Below are 21,336 nucleotides of genomic sequence, written 5' to 3'. Positions count from 1 at the left end.
ACATTTGCTTATTCTATCCATCAAGCGTCAACCGATTCTTCCACTCTAAGCGTTTTCCAAGATTTCCGATTTCCCCCTCCAACTTCCCCCAATGTCAACAGATCTTGTCAGGATTTGAAATAAGAGCTCTGAGACATGAATTCCTTCTAAATATCAAATTCCATTAAGATCTGGTCACGCGTTCTTACGCGTGACCAGATTAACTTACGAAGGAGTGATCGGATCTCCATGAAACTGCATATTTAGAAGAACTTCGTAACTCAGAACTCTTATTTTAAATCTCAACCGGGTCCAGCGTCATGGGGGGGGGCGGAAATCTTAGAAAATACTTAAAGCGGAGAGATCAGAATGAAACTGGATGGAAAGAATAAAAACATAAGATACGTGACTGACATAACTAAACCGGATCCACTCTCTTTGGTAGAGTTGGGGGGGGGGGGTAATTCGGAAAAATGAAGTATTTGTAACTTACGAACGGGCGATCAGATCTTAATGAAATTTGATATGTAGAAGGATCTTGTGTTTTAAAGGTCTTATTTTAAATTCCCACCAGATCCTGTGACATTGGGGGGAGTTGGAGGGGAAACCGGAATTCTTGGAAAACGTGAAAAGTGGGGTATTTTTATCTTACGAGTAGGTGATCGGATCTTAATGGAACTTGATATATAGAAGGATCTTATGTGTCAGATGCTTCATTTTTGACTCGAATTGGATCTGGGGGCATAGGGGGTTGGAGAAGGGAAACAGAAATCTTGCAAAAAACTTAGAGTGGAGAGATCGGATGAAACTTGACGGGAAGAATAAGCACAAATTCTAGATACGTGATTGACATAATTGGAACGGATCCGTTCTCTTTGGAGGAGCTGGGGGGTGCTAATTTGGAAAAATTTGAAAAATTGAGGTATTTTTAACTTCAACCAGGAATCTTTTTGCCAGTCCTGGTTGAACTTCATTGAAGTAAGGATGCTACGGCTGTTTTAAAAAAGTTTTTAACATTACTAGTTTTAATTTTCGCATCTTAATGTAAGTTTATTTATATATACATATTTTTTTTTCTCTCTCTCTTTCTCGTATTGTGCTGGAGACAGCCCTTGGACATAGGGCCGAAATATTCACAGAATTGATTTCCACTGTCTTGAAAATATTTTCCCTATTGTTTCAACTTTGTATTTGTTTGTTATGGAAAGGCAGTGTGGTCTTCGTCGCTATTTTCTCAAGATATAATTCTGGCTACGTTGTCATGAAGCATTATTGCTACCCAATACCCGGTCAGGTTGTCACCGTTGCTCTTAATGTTGAAGTGGTTGAAATGTGACATGGGACAAGAAAATGCACAATATAAGTAGGAGACAAACTTCAAAATCCAGACAGAAAAATATTTTTGGTAGCAAAATTAAATTAATTTAAATGGTTCTCAGGATTACTGTGCGTAAGGTTTGATTTAGCGCTCGTGATTACTTAACAAAAGATATCTGCTGAAACCAAAAAAGGCACGGAACAGTCTAAATTTCACGTTTTTTTTTGCGAAATTGTCTGAAATTTTACACAAGAAAAACCAGACTCTTAAAAAAAAGGATATTTGCGTAACCGGATTTGTTCAGCGGCATAATAGAATAAGCAACATACGATAGAACGCACATAAGAGAACATACAACTAGATTTTAAGTTATAATAAACCATAATCCGGTTATACATCCATAATAAACCATAATCCGGATAAAAATATCCATAGTCTCATATTTTCCTGGTTTAAAAATTGTCTGTAATTTTAAGCGCAAAAGCCACTAAACATTGCAGAAAAATCACATTTCTTTTACCATAAACATCTGCTAACACTTAAAAAAAATCAGGGTTTCTTACAGCTGGGTTTTTGAACACTTTTCGACTTTTAACGTTAGACCCTAGTGGTCGAATATTTATTGCGCAACCATCATTTTACTTGTCCACCTTTAAGTATTGATCGTAAAATCTCAAAGATTATTATCGGATCTTAAGAGGCTCTGATTTACCTGGGAATCCTACCAGTAGCAACGTAGCATGATTGTATTTTGGGAGGAACATAGTACATTTTTAACGCATTTAGTCTAATAGTGAATTCTTGCACAGTTTTCGATTTACCAAGGAAAATGCAATTATTTTCAAAATTTTGTTTGCATCGACGGGAGGGAAGAGAGAATTACAGAAGTATATTTAAAAAGTATAAGCACAAAACAAGTATAATAAGTATAACTATAAAGAGTAAAAATATAAGAAGTATAAGTATATTTTACCCATAATAATTAGGAATTCGTTTCATTGGCGTTAATTCACGTTTTTTGTGGGGGGAGGGGGCAAATGTATAACCAAAGCCTAGTGGGAAGGGTTATTCTTCCAATGGAAAATACAAAATACAAAAAAGACGTTTTTCAATGAAAGTATAAAAAAATTATTTTTCAAATTAGGGATGTGTCCTGGGGGAGTAATGGCTGCCAGTAGCATACCCCTCCTTTAGATGGAACATACACATAAAATATTTTCCGAATATGCAATTTTATACTTCGAATCAAAATTACTAACAACGGTGCTTAAACACTTTTTTTCATATTTGATACATTTCCCCAAAAATTTCCTTGAAGGGTTGCATAAGAAAAAAAAACAATTTAACTGAAATTTAAATTAGATAGAAAAATTAAGTAGTAAATAAAGTAAGGAAAAAGCAAGTAGAAAAAAGTAAGTAGAAAAAAATAAGTAAAAAACATGAAAAAAAAAATTAAGCTTACATCTAAGGTATCTTCGTTGAGTATAAGTAGAGGCATTCCTTGAGTCAAAAGCCTACATGAATAGCCTATGTTGATGGCAGTTTCTTGTTTGTCCCCAGTTAAAACCCACACATGGATATCAGCCAACAGCAATGATGCTATCGTTTCAGGTACCTAAAATGAAATTTACATATGTCTGTAATATTAGTAAAAAAAAAATACTTTTCAAAAATGAAAAATTTTCCACGACTGCACGACAGCTAAGAAAGAGCTCATCGCAAACTTTTAACGCAAATGTCTACAAAGTACCAAAGGACCAACCAAGGTTTGACTTTATCATCACTGGTGATGTATTAGGATGTAGGAGATCCTCCAGAACGGTCAGGTCGGTGTTAACCATGGCACTAAGTCGGTGTTAACCATGACGTTGATTCAGTTTTAACTCGGTGTCAAGCATGGCGTTAAGTCGGTGTTTCAGTTGTTGGGTCATTTTTGTCAGAAATAAAAAGTAGGCATATCGCCCATTGCCGCAGCGGGGATCAATCCCTAGGTCCATAAGTAAAGCATCAATCTAAATGGTTTTGGCAATTTGTTACCATTAATCACTAATTAACACCAAAGGTCACAGCTTCTTTACTCACATAAACAATATTGAAGCTAATAAAATGAGGAAGATGTTTCATGACAGTGAATTGCAGTTTCATGACAGTTTCATGAATGAATTGCAGTGAATAAAATGAGGAAGATGTTTCATGACAGTGAATTGCAGTTTCATGAATGAATTGCAGTGAATAACATGAGGAAGATGTTCCATGACAGTGAATTGCAGTTTCATGAATGCATTGCAGTGAATAAAATGAGGAAGATGTTTCATGACAGTGAATTGCAGTTTCATGACAGTTTCATGAATGCATTGCAGTGAATAAAATGAGGAAGATGTTCCATGACAGTGAATTGCAGTTTCATGACAGTTTCATGAATGCATTGCAGTGAATAAAATGAGGAAGATGTTTCATGACAGTGAATTGTAGTTTCATGACAGTTTCATGAATGAATTGCAGTGAATAAAATGAGGAAGATGTTTCATGACAGTGAATTGTAGTTTCATGACAGTTTCATGAATGCATTGCAGTGAATAAAATGAGGAAGATGTTTCATGACAGTGAAATTGCAGTTTCATGACAGTTTCATGAATGAATTGCAGTGAATAAAATGAGGAAGATGTTTCATGACAGTGAATTGCAGTTTCATGACAGTTTCATGAATGAATTGCAGTGAATAAAATGAGGAAGATGTTTCATGACAGTGAATTGCAGTTTCATGAATGAATTGCAGTGAATAACATGAGGAAGATGTTCCATGTCAGTGAATTGCAGTTTCATGAATGCATTGCAGTGAATAAAATGAGGAAGATGTTTCATGACAGTGAATTGCAGTTTCATGACAGTTTCATGAATGAATTGCAGTGAATAAAATGAGGAAGATGTTCCATGACAGTGAATTGCAGTTTCATGACAGTTTCATGAATGCATTGCAGTGAATAAAATGAGGAAGATGTTTCATGACAGTGAATTGCAGTTACATGACAGTTTCATGAATGAATTGCAGTGAATAACATGAGGAAGATGTTCCATGTCAGTGAATTGCAGTTTCATGAATGCATTGCAGTGAATAAAATGAGGAAGATGTTCCATGACAGTGAATTGCGGTTTCATGACAGTTTCATGAATGCATTGCAGTGAATAAAATGAGGAAGATGTTTCATGACAGTGAATTGCAGTTTCATGACAGTTTCATGAATGAATTGCAGTGAATAAAATGAGGAAGATGTTCCATGACAGTGAATTGCAAACGAAAACTAATTGATCGTTTCGACTCTATAACTTCAGCAAAAAAGGAAGGAATCATCAATAAATTCAACCTACGATACAAACAATGAAACCAATAATAAAACAATAAGTCTTAACTTCATTTACCGGAACAGGTTCAGCCAAGATTATAAAAGATTGTGTAAAATGCAATAAGTGAGTATTCTCCTAAGTCTCTATTTAAAAAAGTAAAGCCAATTTCTATTTAAAGAAACCTGGTAATTTGTTTCTGGTAATTATTTATTGTTGTTAATGATTACCATTACTGGTAATTTTAAGATCAGGTCCTACTTATTTTCCGTGCTTCAGTGATTTATAAAATAGGCAACATTCTCCAGACTAGCGGATCACTTAGAAACGTATTGCCTAGCAATTCGAAAGTAAGGAAGATCAAATATCGTTTTGAACATTATTTAGCATATACTTCAACTATGTTTAACAGCTTGATGGTTAAACATTCATTATTAAGCAGGATTTCACGTATCCAATAAATCTTATGTTTCTTAGAAATTCTTCTTAATGATGCTTCCAGAATTAACATTCCCTAGAGAATATAATCTTCATCCACATTTAAACCAAAGGAATTTTACACTGGTGAAACATGAAATCGAAAAACATCATGGTGTGCACTTAGAAACAGAAGGTCCGAGACATGGGCACTCACAAGGGGGGCTCCAGCCCCTTGGCTGAATGACGCAGCCTTATATTTGTATTAATTCAAACAAAATCCAAAAAACAATTTTTTCAAAAGCAATTTAAATAGCTTCATTAAGCCAAAAAATGGCAGAAATAAAGTCAAATAATCTTCAAAGCATGAAACTACCACAAATCAATATCAGTAAATAAATGAAACTCAAAACGAGCAAAAATTAACATTAGTAGGGCTGACAGTCAGAACATAATTTAGGCTTTACTAAAAGAAAAACGAAAGTGGATGAAATCGAAAAATATCCTGGATTGCACTTAGAAATAGGTTATGATACGACCAATGTATTTTAATTTGCAAAATAAAAAATTACGAATTTCAAGTGACCCTTTTTAAATTACAATTTAGGTTTTTAAGTATAAGATCAAATACCAAATGAGTACTGGTATCAACGAAAAAGAACCAACTGGTACAAAGATTATGATATGACCGATGCATTCTAATTTATGCAATAAAAAAAAAAATATGGTTTTTAACTTTAAGACTTTTTTTCCGTTTAACTTTTTTCTTAATGCAAGATATGAGCAATGGGTGAAAGTTTTACGACTTGTGTAAAGTTTTGGGGGAAATGCGCAAATCGTTTTCTTCGCATATTTTATGTGAAAATCTTTATCAAAACTTTTGTACTTTATACACTGTAAGAAAAAGAAAAAAGAAAAGTTTGAAATGTTTTGAAATCGACGCTGGTTTTTCTTCAAAAGAGGCATAATGGTAAATATTTATTTAGAGAAATTACTTTCTTTTGTATCAGCCTCTAAAATTCATTTTATTTTTAATTGTTTTCAGAAATAATCTATTTCATTCTATTTCTATGAATGAGAAGGCTAGAAATAGACTAATGAACCTTCGCTTTACTACTGAGCCTAAGTAATTTACTTATTTTTAGAAAGTCTCCCACACAAAATTGGAAATAGAAAGTCAGCTCGAGACATAACAGCTAACTTTTACTCAAACAAATATAAAAGTATTATGGAATATGTCCATCTTCCAAAATTTTTCGTCTTATACTTAAATCGTCCGCCTTAAAGTTTTACCATTTTACAATGAATATAACAGGAATCACCCATTTTTTTCCAGTATTTGTCATTGATTATATTTCAACTTCAGCTACTAACTACTATTCTCTGATCACTTGTCAATACTTTATTCACCTATACCGATCACTTCAGCTAGTCACTGATTATATTTTTACTTCAGGCACACATTCTTATTCTCATGTGCCCCAATAGGCTTGAAAGGTTAAAGACCTATACTTCACAACAAGACGATATACGCCAAAAAAATAATCTTTAGTTTGTCTCTTTGTAAGGTGATTTTTGGATTAGTCTAATCTACGATCCAAACGTAATTTCGGTCAGGTAGGTGCGCATGATTTTGTTGGTGGGGGGGGGGTAATAAAAAGAAAAAAAATTTAATAGACAAATGCTAATGGGAAGGGCTAAGGAACTTGGGAAAGCTTAGGATTTCAGCGGGGTATATATTTTAGGTATTATGTTGGACCTTCCTGTCCAACATAATACCAAATTAGGAGTCAAACCTTATCTTGTAGCTTATCCTCAATTGCCGAGGCTCCAAGCAGAACTAGGTTCCTTTCAATTAAGTTAGCTGCTTCTGCGATCTTTTCCTCTCTGAACTGCAAAGCCGTTGATGCTTTATGATAAGTTGCTTTCCAATCCTTAAAAAAAGTCTACATCAAGCTTATAGTCCGATACACATATAAAGTCAAACAATGGAGGGGTTTAATCAAGAAGTATTAATGAAAATTCGGTCGTAGTATCTGGTTCACACACAAAAAAAAAATAAATACACGCTACAGTAAGTAAGTAAGTAAATTTTATTGCCCTGAAAGCCCTAGGGCCATGGCGATACAAAACAAAAAAGAAAATTCACTTTTAAATAATTGACATTGCATAAACATAATATAAGATAAACATTGCATATCATAAACAAAGAAAACACAACTCATAGAAATCTACTTCTGTGCTCCATTGCCAATCTGAAAAGTCGTCCTAAATTTTTTTCACACTTGCAAACCATTCGTCCCTCATATATTTACCAGTCATCTATCATCGAACTACATACTCAACTCAAACAGTTCTACGCACTCATACAACACAAGTATTCTCAATCTCATCCATACTTTCACTTATCCGGCAAAAGTAAGGACCATCTTGCCCTCTCTTCCTCCCTAAATACTTCCTTCTTACCCTAAGTGGTAAATTATTCCTCTGGATTTAATTATATACTTCAATTCCTCTGCATAAATAATATATTTCTGTATAACTGATTTTCCAGCATTTTCACTAAAGACAGAGGCAGAACGAGCGTTGAGCATGATGGTCACCATTCTTGATGTGGGAGGGGCTCAGATTGTTTCTTACTGCTGAGGGGCTCAGATAGATTTACTCCTAACTTTTCAAAATAAGTATGTTGCAAGAATTAATGACATTTAGAAAGAAAAAATGACGGCAAATTATATGATATTTATTTTAATTTCAAAAAATAAAAGCAAAAAATAAAGATCGAAGATTGACAATAAGAAAATGAAAGAACCATTCTTTTATTAAAATCACCTTTTTGCTTTTCAAGTAAGAGAGTAGTACTTCAGTATTACTTGTTTGGTCATTATTAGTTTTTAGACTGGAATTTTATTTTTTAGTTTTTATTACTGGGTAGTTTGTTTCATTGTTACCAAAATTGTTTCTATAATTTCTTTAATTTGCTTCGCACTGAAGGCGGCTTATTCAAATTTTTTGTCAAAATGCCTACTTTTTGTCCTATATCATTTCACTGGCAAGGTTGCATCAAGGGTATAAGGGTTTGAACCCCCCACCAGAAATGTTTATCCAACTCGTAAAAACAAAATAGTGTTTTCTGAGAGCATGATTTTTGACCAAAAACGATAGAAAAGTTCGCCAAAGAAAGGTACCAGCGTTGCCTTATGCGCCAACCGGCATGTGAAGACCTGGGTAAGTAATTATAACAGTTATAGCTTATTGTATATCATATATTTTACCATGCTTATTATTATCCTATAACACAGATGATAAATGGCTTAGATAAAGTAAACTAGTGTAAATTATTTCTGAGGCCACATTGGCTATAATTGACATGCGACACAAAAACAAAGAACGAAAATTCTTTAAGAGAATGACATAATAAAATGAGAATAATTTTCAGCCAGTAATCAAATTCAGTAGTTGAAACTTCCCCTCGTTAGATCTTGTCCTTTTCGTAATTTTTTTTCGTTTCTTTGTTTTTTGTGTTTTATTTTTAACTTTTTTTTTCGTACGTAAAATAGCACTTACTTTTGAAAAATCCAAGATAATACTGGTTGTATTTTTAACTTTCCTACATCCAGCAGTCGTTTTTTTCAGAATCTAAATAAAATATCCAGGAACATAATATTTTTATGGCACTTGAAATTAACCAAGTGACATATAGCGATCGCAAATTCTGTCAGTCTGTCCCGGTTTTCGCTAGTTTAGGCACTTCCACATAAGCTAGGACGATGAAATTTGGCAGGCATATCAGGGACCAGACCAGATTAAATTAGAAATAAATAAATTAGAATTAAATTAGAAATTTTAATTCTCGACCGGATCCAGGGTCCTTGGGGGGAGTAGGGGGACCGGAAATCTTGAAAAACGCTTAGAGCGGAGAGATCAGGATGAAACTTGGTGGGAAGAATAAGCAGAAGTTCAAGGTACGTGACTGACACAATCGAACCCGATCCACCCTCTTTGAGTTGGGGGGGGGGGGAATTTAGAAAAATTGGAAAATGAGGCATTTGTAACTTACGAACGGGAGATCAGATCTTAATTAAATTTGATACTTAAAAGGATCTCGTGCTTAAGAGCTCTTAATTTAATTCACGACCAGATACGGTGACATTGGGGGGAGTTGGAGGGGAAACTAGAAATCTTGGAAAATGTGAAAATTGAGGTTCCTTTATCTTACGAATGGGTGATCGGATCTTAAAGAAACTTGATATATAGAAAGATCTTATATCTCAGATGCTAAATTTTCAATTTGAATCTGATCCGAGGACATAGAGGGTTGGAAGGGGAAAACAGAAATCTTGGAAACCGGAAATCTTGGAAAACACTTAAAGTGGAGAGATCAGGATGAAACTTCATGGGAAGAATAAGCACAAGTTCTAGATACGTGATTGACATAATTGGAACGAACCCGCTCTCTTTGGGTAGTTCGGGGGGATGTTAATTCGTAAAGATTAGAAAAACTGAGGTGTTTTTAACTTCAGAACGGGAGACCAGATCTTCATGAAATTTGATATTTAGCAGCAACTCATGTCTCAGAGCTCTGATTCTAAATCTCGACCAGATCTGGTGACATCGGGGGGAGTTGGAGGGTGAAACCATAAATTTTGGAAACGTTTAGAGTGGAGAGATCGGGATGAAATTTGGTGGGTATAATAAGCAAATGTCTTAGATACGTCATTGACGTAACCAGACTGTATCCGCTCTCTTTGGGAGAATTAGGGGGTCCAGTACTTTGGTGGATTTGGTGCTTCTAGATGTTCTAGGACGATGAAAATTGGTAGGCGTGTCAGGGACCTGCACAAATTGACTTGATAAAGTTGTTTCTCCCGATTCGACCATCTGGGGGGGGGGGTTGAAAGGAGAGGAAAATTTAGAAAAAATGAGGTATTTTTAACTTACGAGTGGGTGACCGGATCTTAATAAATTTTTATATTTAGAAGGACCTCGTGTCTTAGAGCTCTTATTTTAGATCCCAACCGGCATTAAGCCTCTGATTTTCTTTTTAAATCAATCTATTGATTCTTAGAATTTTGCTAGAGCTCATGCCATATGAGCTCTTGGCTCTTCCGACCTCGTCACAAGTGCCATATGAGCTCTTAGCCCTTGTTTTATTGTTGGGGGGAGAATTTATTAAAATATTTAAAATTTAGTTCACTTAACGAAATAAATATACAACCAAACAAGTCTGCGTTTAACAATGACCCTATTCCCCCCCCCAAGATTGGCCAAAAAAATCCCCGGTCTCGAGTAAGCTGAAAAATGTGACTCAAAAAAGACTTTTTCGATTTCTTCTTATAAAACACATTTTACATTTCATATCCATTTTTGAAAATGAATGCCTTTTTTAAGTCAAAATTGAATAAACTGCAATCAACCCCCTCCCTATCATTCCTCAAAACATATCCGGTCAAAATTTTAAGAGAGTTACTTTGTTCAGCCATGTTGAAGGTCCAGTAATTATGTCTTTGGGGATGTCGACCTCCCTACAGTCATCAGGACAAGGGCTGTAAGTTAGGTAATTCGTTCATTGTTTACACCTAGTATATGTTATTGAGAAAGGTATGTATGTTTTCCATAAAGACGAAGAATATTCAGATGAGACTTTCAGAGAATGTTGAGGGGAGTGTTGAACTAAATCAAAACACGTTATGTGTATAAGGATTGTCAAAAGGGTGCAATTCAGGAATAACTGAGTATATTAATTTGAAATATTCAGGAAATTATAAGGGAGATGATCAAAAAGGCAATATTTGTATGTTATCAATACTACTTCAACTACCACCACTACTACTACCACATTATTCCATTTACAATATTAAGGGAAATTTGAACTAAATCAAAAGTCGCTATGTGCATGCACATTGCTAATATACTGTATCTGAAGAATTGATTTGGGCCCCTTGACTTAGACGATCATGGTCATTCCTGTCCAGACGCAAAATGTCTGCAAAATCGAACGGGTTAGATGGTTTGACAGGGTGCAGAATTTGGGAATCATATGGTCTTTTAAATTGCCACCCCTATCTGAGAAGCTCTGGTCTAGCTCGCTGCGTTGGTATGATCATCTACTTTGTCTGACCACTCAAACACCCATCCAACTCATCTTCGACTTCGATCGAACTGCAAATGGCTGAAAACGCCCCAAAGTAGACCAAGCACTAAATGGACAGACATCATCCACAGTCGACTCGCTACCAGGAAAATCGATCCCGACGAAGCTCCAAGTCTTGAGCAGAAATAAACAATCAAGATGACTAATGGCATTGACGTCTGGTTCTCTCTACGCTACTGATGTTGCCCATTAAGAGTTTTAAGTAAACTGAAGTGAAATGGAGCAAATTTTTATTCCCAGCAGCAAAAGGAAACTGAGTTCAACTGAAAGAAGGTATTTTGAATATGTGCACGCTACTGCTAATGCTACATTTACTACTACTGCTACTATTACAACTACTACTGCCACTATTGCAACTACTTCTAGGGCTAAGAGCATTAAGATGAAAATTTCAAGAAGTATATGAACATACAGGTTATCAAAAGGACATACCAGTAATTTCATAGCAATGACTAATTGTATCAAGTTGAAACTTCCACGGCTAGATGAGAGGGATGTTCAACTGAACAAAAGGCAATTGTTTAATACTGCTGCTGCTAGTAATACTACCGCTATTCAATACTATTGCTAGCAATATCAACAGTACTACTGTGACTACTATTACAACTATGCCTAAGGGTATAAAGGAGAAATTTTCTAAAACTTTTGAGGGGGGAATGTGAACTGAGTCAGAACATGCCCTCTGCATGCAGGTTGTCAAAAGGGTATAACAGTAATATCTTGGGAACAGTTTTGGGTGTGAAGTTGAAACTAATTGGGCTTGTTGTAAGGGATGTTGAACTAGCCAAAAGAAGATATTTGCATCGTAATGCTACTGCTTCTACTCATACTATTGCTACTCTTACTATTATTACTACTACTGCCAGTAGAGCTTACGCTACTACAGTTAATTTTACTGCTACTACTACTACTACCGCTATTAAAACTAAGGATATTTAGAACTAATTCAAAACACACTATACCCACACAGACTGTCAAGCAGACGCATCAGAAATGCTTCCGGTTGATGGGATGTATAAAGCTGAAACTTTCAGCGTGTTTTGAAGGGGGTGTTGAAGAAACTAAAGATGCTTTGCACATACTGGTAGTAATACTGCTATAACTAATGCTACTGCACAAGCTAAGGGTATTAGGGTGACGCTTTTAAGAAATATTTAGGCGGATGTTCAACTAAATCAAAACAAATTATGAGCATATGGACTTTCAAAAAGGTAGCAAAGCAATATCTGAAAAGCAAATTATATTATTAATATACCCCTTTAAGGGTAAGTTGTGGGGGACTTTGAACTAGCCAGAAGGCACTATATATATATATATATATATATATATATATATATATATATATATATATATATATATATATATATATATATATATATATATATATATATATATATATATATATATATATATATATACTTCTAATACTAATACTAAAGTTACTGTCACTACTGACGCTAAGAGTATTAAGGTGAAGCTTATAGGGAAGGTTTAGGAGCTTCACTTAAACGAAACAACTGTATGTATGCAGGTTTACAAAGGAGCATATAAGCAATATCATAGGCAGCACCACTCTATAATACCTAGAAATATCATTTAAACTTTTAAAGGAACTAATTCGATTCAAAATTAAAAGTTCTAGTGCCATTTTTAAGAGTAAAAAGATACTGGAGGGCAAGCAGTCCTTCTCTCAAACCCATTCATTTCCCAAACACATCCAGTCAAAATTTTTAAACAGCCCTTCAGCATAGTAGAGCGGTCCAGCAACTATGTCTTTAGCAATAGTAGGCATGTCAAACCCCCCCAATTACGCAATTGGCCTATTATGCTTTAAAACTATATATTGCTTTAAAATAAATAAAAAAGAAATATGTTTATGGTTAACACCTCAATAAGACACCTCAGAAACATATCGAGAACTACTGGGAGCATTAAGTTAAAACTTTTGATGCTAATGCTATTACTGCTTCTGCTCTTACAATCTTAATAAATAAAAAGAGTGTAAGTGTATCTAGGTTTTCAAAGAGCATAGGTAGAATCTTTTGGGAATGATATTAAGTTTTATTTTTCAGGTTAGCTTCAGAAGCTATAAAATTAAATTGAAAAATACTGTTTGTGTCAGGATTAAAATTCTTAAAAAAAAGTTTCTCCAACATACAAATAGCAACCCATACTATGGATTCTTATATAAAAACTTAAAAGATGTAAAATATTATTTTTTCCATGAAAAAGACTATGTCAGTAAGAAAAGAACAGAAATTAATTTTAAAAAATTTTTCCACAAGACAAATTTTTCAAAGAACAGTTAACTGTTCATTAAGCGAAGAATGAGCAGAAATAAAATCAAATAATCTTTCAAGCGTAGAAGTACCAATAAATAAATGAAACTCAAAACGGAACAGGAGTTACAATAAATAACCGAGTCAAACTCAAAACGAGCAAAAATTAACATAATTAGGGTTGGTAGCCCCTATGACTTCTCAAGACCAGAACATAATTTGCGCTTCACTGAAAACGAAATAGGTTTTAAATATTTTCACTTCTCTTACTTTCATAAATAAAAAAAAAATATCAAAACTAAATTATGTGGATTGCATCGTTGATGCAAGGCTACCACACCTTTGTAAGGGTATAAAAGAAGAAAATCACATGAGACCAATAAAATTATAGATATTTCTTGAAAGGCATTTATTCATTTTTATCTCACAATTTTATTCAAGTATTTAAAATTGCCTAAGTAAGTTGAAGACACGGTCTTCAGAGATGCAGTAACATAGGTTTGAAGTGAAGCCAAGATAGAAGGAAAAAGCAAATATAAATAATAATAATAACCAAATGCATATTTCCCAATCAGCAAAGACAAAGCTCTGAAATGGATTGATTTTTGTTCTTTTTTATTTTTTAATCTCCCCAAAATAAAAATTGCTGTACAGATATAATTTAATTTCAGAGATAGATAATTTTTTATTTGCAATAATTACACAGACAGATATGACAAACCAGTGCACATGCCTGGTGGCATACTTTATGCCTGGTGACATAGCTCTTGCGTTTCTTGTAGTAAAAAGCTAAGTGGCTACCATCTTTCATTTATTTATTTGTTTTTTCCCAGCCACTTCGTATAGCACGATTGGTTTTAGAAACTTAGGAGAGGGCTTATTCGATTGAAAATCGAAAGTTCTAGTACCCTTTTTAAGATTAGATTAAATCGAATGCAATTTTTCTATAAAAAAAAAATGTATCTTAAGTGTCTTTTCAATAATACTATCTATATGACGCTGTGACATTATGCTAAAATCCTAGTAAACAGGAAGAGCTTTAAACTATAGATTCGCTCTTTACTAGGCTCCAGCTAAGAAACGAAAAAGAACTACGTGAATTTAAGACACGTTATCTAGAAAATGGTAAACTGAAGGTCATTTCATCATTGGGGTAAAGCCATCGTACCCTCACTAGGGTGGAAAAAAAGAATAAAAAAATAGAGAAGAGAAATAGAGAATAGAGAAAAAATAGAGAATAATAAAAAACAGGACGAGCTTTAAACTATAGATTCGCTCTTTACTAGGCTCCAGCTAAGAAACGAAAAAGAACTACGTGAATTTAAGACGTGTTATCTAGAAAATAGTAAACTGAAGGTCATTTCGTCATTGGGGTAAAGCCATCGTACCCTCACTAGGGTAGAAAAAAAAGAATGAAAAACAAATAGATATTGATCCAGTAAAATTAACACCTGATCATACCTCATAGATGTCCTCAGGTATTTCCACGACAGCACAGCACAAAGTTCTCAAACCCTCAGTAGCAAATTGTTCTAAATGTCGAAGTGTAATCTCTTTAGACTGCTGGTTATCTTTTAACCTTGGGTAGATGGCAGTGTCAGCACCTTTACAATAGAGTTTTAACTTTCCGTTTGGTGTACGCACAATGACCGACATCCGTTTTCGGTCACTAGTAAATTCTAGCACGTGTAATATCTCAAATCGCTCTGTTTTTCCAAGAGCATCAATAACAACATATTCTGGAGTCCGGTTTTGGAAAACAAACCCATAACGTTGAGCTCCATACACTAAAGCTCTCTCATCGGGGGAGGCCGCGTGGTAGCAGAGCTTTCCATCATTGCAGGGATCTCGTTCAGGGATGACAGTATGACAAACAGCCATTAAAGTGAGAAATTCTTTTATGTGCCCAGAAGTTTGATGTCCCTGAAAAAAACAAATGGTTTACACAAAATATTTAATGACCCTTGATGGCCTTTGATTGACAATTGATAGGGCTTTCCCATGAACGATCAAAATATTCATTTCCAGTCACAATTTAAATCATGAAAATGCTGTTCTACTGACACTCGGAATCATGTGTTCATAGTCAAGGATGCGAAATCCAATCTTACTAGAAAGCAAGATTGGAGATTTATCAAGATCACAGGTTTTAAACGATTTGGTATTCTACAGTTCGCAGTTTAACAATCCAGTTTTATACGTCATATTTATAGAAATTTATTTTCACTAACAATTCTGAATCCTGTTTCAAGAATCTGCTTTGTTAGTGAAAAAAGCCTCGTATCACTTAGCTTCAGGGAAAAAAAATTAGGGTATGAGCTCATAACATCAATTTTCCACTTTTATATAAGATCTATTTTATGGCAGGATTCTTATTCTAATTTTCATTAATACTAAATGGAACTTGAACTTGAATAACCACTAATGCTACGACCAACAACTCACTGTAGCAGCAAGCCACCCCAGGCCAATTCAGCAGCGCGCGCTCCTCTGCAACTCCAATCAACATCAAGCTTTACTCTTTCCCCCTTCCCGCGAAGTTTCAATTTCCTTTAAACCGCTTCTTATGACTTCTTTCCACCCAAATTGGGGATGACCTGGCTTTCATTTCGTCCCAGATGGATGGTCAAAATAACATCCATTGTCAATGTGCCACCCGTCATCCAAAACGACGATTCAGAAAGGACTATTTATTATCGTTATGTCAATACATCAGTCAATATGAGATAAATAATCATATATTGACATAATTCAGCACGTCAATCTACAACTATATTTTAGCTTTTATTGATATAAACCCCCCCCCCCCTCTTTCCTGGAAAGCTCCTCCAATATCCTGTGCAGTTCAAACCTGTGTGAACCTGTGATTTGAGGTATCCTATTCGACCTTTAGGTGGATGAAGATCAACGCTTAAATGAGGGATCAGAGGCATGTTCTTGGGGGACAGGAAAGGGGGAAGTTCTCCGATCTAAGGAATATTTTTATTCTTAGCATTTCAGCGGACACAAAACCTTTACTTCAATCCTGTGTAGCTTATTTCAATGTTCCCAAGCCCAAAAAAAAATTAAACAACCACCAGTTCTCACTTGTTGATCGTAACTCGATCAATTGGGGTTAAATTAAAAATCGGGAAAATGATAGAACAGAGTTTATGAAATACCATACTACAACCAGTCCTATAGAAGAAATTAAAAAATATTTTTGCAAAAACAACTTAGGATACTTATTTTTATAAGATCCAAGATATGTACTTTACGGCCTTTGAGGTATGCCACATCTTGGTTGCAACCATACTGTAAAGTGACATTTTTTCAAAATATGATTGACAGCATGCATTCAACCGAGCATATGGTCGCTCGATTGGTCCAAGCTATTGCCCTACATCTCATTTTACTTTTCAAGACCGTTAAAACATCTATTTTTTCAACAAATTCTTTATGTATCATTTTCTTATTTACAGATATGGATGGAGCTTGGAGGTTTTGACTGCAAAATTCCGGATAAATAGCTCACCTTGTTGAAAGAGAGAGCTAAAAACCTTAAACGAAGGCTTTTCAGACATGAGAATTTTTTATTTTTATTAAAAAAATTATTTCTTATTTTTATTTTTATTTTTTATTCTATATTATTATTTCTTATTTTTATTTCGTATATTTTATTTCAATCCCCATCGTTTCCAAGGGCTTTCAAGCAATGGCGCCAATTCACTAAAATTTAGGTGGGGGGGGCAAGGATTTTTTTCGACTCTATTTTAGTCAAATCGTTTTCATCACATTTTTCTATTTAAATGTCAAACTAGGATAATAGTTACCAATCTTAAAACCAATGTCAAATCGTGATTCTTTTACATTTGAAATTTATTTCAGAACGCGTTCTTAAACTTTCGCTTACTATGAGCTGGGGTTTGCTCTTTACTATGTTGCAGCAATTGCGGCAACCATGGGAAAATATATAGCTACATCATTCATATCTACGCACAGGAGGGGGCCTTCACTCCTAAATCCGTAAAAACACGTTAAATGTTTGTATATCTGAATATTTTAAAATATAAATTTACATTTAAAGCCCCTCCCCCAAAGGTATGGCTTGTATTCATCTCAGGTACATTTTACTTTTGTTGTTACTTAGTTACGACTCAGCAGCGTTTCGCGTTGCTTCTCAAAATTAACCTAGGCTGTGATTTCCCAATCTTATTTAAACTATTCCTTCGTCACTCCCTTGCGAGGCTCTCATGGCCTTTCACCTTTATTATGTTTTATTGATTTTAGATGACGCTGGAAACTAATGACGCAAAAAACCATATCTTATTGAACACTATTTTTATATGTCAAAGAGATTGAGGTTAATTATCTGTAAACTGACGTAAAAAGAACTTTTCATTATGTAAAAAGAAATTGAATTAACGAATATAAGCAATCCTTTTGTTTCACTTAACTAGCCACATACACAGGGTTTAAGGGGAGGGGATTTAAGGGGTTAGTAGGAACAATTTAAGGGGAGAGGTAGATTCATCAAAACAGTGCGTGAAATCACTATAATTTGAACATTTTGAAGCAGAATCAAAGTATTTGAAGACGGGGCATAAGAAGCATGATTATGATCTGTGGCTATCTATAAAGATTTTTCTTTTGAGATAAAAAAAAAATGAGCAAAAGTATCAATCGGACATCTTATTTTTTTTTTTTTTTTTTTTTTTTATTTGTTACAGGGACGAATCTCCAGCATTTTTATAGGGGGGGGGGCAAGAGGGGTTCATATCCAGATATCCAAGGGGCATGGGCTGCATAACATTCCTTGTCCAAATTATTGGGGAGGGCAACTGCGTCCCCCCCCCCAAACAACGCTCCGGATTTGTCACAAAGTCTTAGTCTGGATTGTAAAAGTGATATTACAACAACAATGTGGGGTAACGAAAGGCTGTTCCATCCAATTAGAATTGAAAAACGAAACATTATAAACTGAAACGAAATACTAGGCTAAACATTAAATTATTATGTTGTCTTGATTACTTATCAAACCTTTTATGCTATTGAGAAAATAATAAATTTAGGAAAAAAATGACATTACATAACTGGCTGCTTATTTTGTAACATAAGCGATCTTTTAATTTAATTCTGTCAATATTTTCCTTTTCTATTCAAATCATATTCAAATAACAATACGGTATAACGAACCTTAGGAAATCCTTGTGTGCTTATTTTTTCTTTTTCTTTTTTGCAAAATTGCCCACTCTTGAAACAAAATTACTAATGATAAAACAAATCCTGTATAAATAACATAGATAAGCAAAATAGGAGTTATTTTGTTCAATTAGTAGCAGACACGGTAAGAAAACTCACTTTGTTGCAAATCCTCATTCTGGATTGGAAAGTGCCTACGTAAAGTGCTAAATGACAATTAAGAGGCTATCTTGTTCGAATAGTAGCAGACACGGAAAGAAAATTCACTTTGTTGCAAATCCTCATTCTAGATTGTAAAGTGCCTACGTAAAGGGCTAAATGACAATTAAAGGGCTATTTGTTCAAAAAGCAGCAGACACGGTAAGAAAACTCACTTTATTGCAAATCCTCATTCTGGATTGTAAAGAGCCCACGTAAAGGGCTAAGTGACAATTAAAGGGCTATTTTATTCGAAGAGTAGTAGACGTTGTATGAAAACTCACTTTGTTGCAAATCCTCATTCAGGATTGCAAAGCGCCTAAGTAAATGGCTATGTGACAATTAAAGGGCTATTTCTTTCGAAATGCTTAAGTCCTGCTATGACATCTTAGTTTGTTACATACTCTTAATTGAGTTGTAAAATTGACATTCAATCAACTATCTGGGCTAATGGAAAGGTGTTTCATTACCAATCAAAATTTGACTTTTAAATATCTTGATTGTGCTTCACAGTTTTTATTTAAAGCAAGATGAACTCACTATAAACTCACTGTTTTGACTCACCCTGAATTTAATATTGAGGATTGCTGGACTTGTGTGACAAGCTACCAATATTTTCTAAAGTTTGGAGCCTAGAATTATGGGTTCGGAACCCCTTCCTCTCTGCAGTCTCAAGATTGTCTCACTGATTTCCATTTTTGTCATGTACTTGACCTATTTTGACGAAAATTTTTCATACCACCTCCCCCCCCCCAAGAACCCAGATGCATCTACCAGGTCTGGAAAGTCACTATAAAACAACTCTGAATAAACGAAAAGTAATAAAACACGCATCATTTTTTGGGAAACATTTGAACTAGGTAAAGCACAGTTTTAAATTCAGCAAAACATACATTTTAGCAGAGCTTTAATTCCTTGGTACTAAGTCCTCTTCTTGGGTCTTGGTATGTTCATCAGCCCAACAAAAGGTAATCCAAAGAAAATGAGTAACTTATAAGAGTAGATTCTGGCGCGAGTATCGAAAAAAGAAATCTCAATACCATCTAGCGTTTGGCGATACTTGTCATTTTTTTCGGTCTAGAAATTAGAATAATTAATTTAATTTGTGTAGTACGTAAAATTAGTGTAATAATAAGTGTATGGTATCAGTTCATGACAGAAAAACGATTACAAAGATTGAAAAATTACAAGTGTTGCCAAACACTAGATGGGGTTGAGGGTTTATTTTTGCCGAAACGAACACCAGTTTCCACTTTCATAGTAAAGGATACTCTCTTTGAGGTAATCTATAAGGGAATTAATGGCAATTTCGTTGTACGGCCTTCATCATTCTAAATACCTTAAATAATGACAACAAATATTGTCGGCAAAACAATGACGTCAAGAGGTCAGGAACAGTAAGCCTTAAATATGAAGTAACAATTACCCATACGGGTATATTCATAATAAATTGAGTATAATTTTGAAAACAAGCTATCAAACATTAAACAAAGATACAAAAAAATATACAAATTCAAAGGAAACATTCTGTTACAATGGAGAAAATTAGAGTCAAGATTTCTTTTTTTTTAAATGAAATAGAATGGAATAGAATTATTTTACTCAAACACATATGTATATACACACAAGCATGACAGACAGCATAAAATTAGTACTTCTGATATAATGACTGATGGTATTAGTGACAAGCTAACAAATGAATTTGATGACAAACTTAAAATAGAAATACCCCCAGACTGGGAAGTTTCGCCTAGTCATCCTGTTCAAATTCGAAGTTTAGAGCTTGAGAGTAAAGTAATAGAAGAAAGTCCTGTGCGAAAGACTCAATCAACATGTCTTTCAAACTTGAAAGTTAGGAGACAATTTATAAAGCAGAGTCGTTTCCAGTACTTTCCACTTTCTTGTAGACGGAAACTAAATTTTGATAAAATCAACAGAGACGAAGAAAATGTTGCTCGACCTACTTCTTTAAACTTACTGAACAATCTTTCAGAGAACGCATATCAGAAACCAACTCTGCTCAGCAGTCCTTCAAAGAGCGCCAATCAAGAATCAACTTCCAACTTGCTCGACAACCCTTCGAGGAATGCTGATCAGAAACCAACTCTGCTGAGCAGTCCTTCAAAGAGCGCCAATCAAGAATCAACTTCCAACTTGCTCGACAACCCTTCGAGGAATGCTGATCAGAAATCAACTCTGCTTGGCATTCTTTCGAAGAGCGATGATCAAGAATCAACTTTCGAGTTACTCAACAATCCTTCGAGGAGTGCAGATTAAAAAAAAACTCTTGACTTGTTCTGCAATCCTTTGAGGAGCACTAATCAGAAATCAAATTTATTCAAGAATCCTTCCAAGAGAGCTGATCAGAAATCAACTTGGTACTTGATCAACAATCCTTCGAGGAGCAATGATCGGAAATCAACTTTACTTGGCAATCCTTCGAGGAGTGCTGATCAAAAATCAACTTTTAA

At 34.7% G+C, this 21,336-nt stretch overlaps 1 protein-coding gene across 12 annotated transcripts in view; it reads right to left on the bottom strand.

Annotated features, from left to right (window-relative positions):
- LOC136035969 (probable phospholipid-transporting ATPase IA) overlaps positions 1–21,336 on the bottom strand; it is a 188,967-nt gene that overhangs the window by 78,215 nt on the left and 89,416 nt on the right. For 3 of the 12 annotated variants that reach the window (XR_010619585.1, XR_010619589.1, XM_065717867.1), the window contains exons 9-11: positions 14,948–15,409; positions 6,850–6,987; positions 2,760–2,912 (exon numbers count right to left, since the gene is read on the bottom strand). The exons of the other annotated variants lie outside the window; for them this stretch is intronic. Coding sequence is in view for 1 of the 3 variants with exons in the window: in XM_065717867.1 (XP_065573939.1) it covers positions 2,760–2,912; positions 6,850–6,987; positions 14,948–15,409 (753 nt within the window). In the remaining 2 variants the exon portion in view is untranslated. The remainder of the gene's footprint in view (positions 1–2,759; positions 2,913–6,849; positions 6,988–14,947; positions 15,410–21,336) is intronic. 12 annotated transcript variants of the gene reach the window in all.

This window comes from Artemia franciscana, chromosome 15 (assembly GCF_032884065.1).
Source record: "Artemia franciscana chromosome 15, ASM3288406v1, whole genome shotgun sequence".
NCBI classification, from domain to species: domain Eukaryota; kingdom Metazoa; phylum Arthropoda; class Branchiopoda; order Anostraca; family Artemiidae; genus Artemia; species Artemia franciscana.
This window is presented reverse-complemented; position numbering and strand designations above follow the sequence as displayed.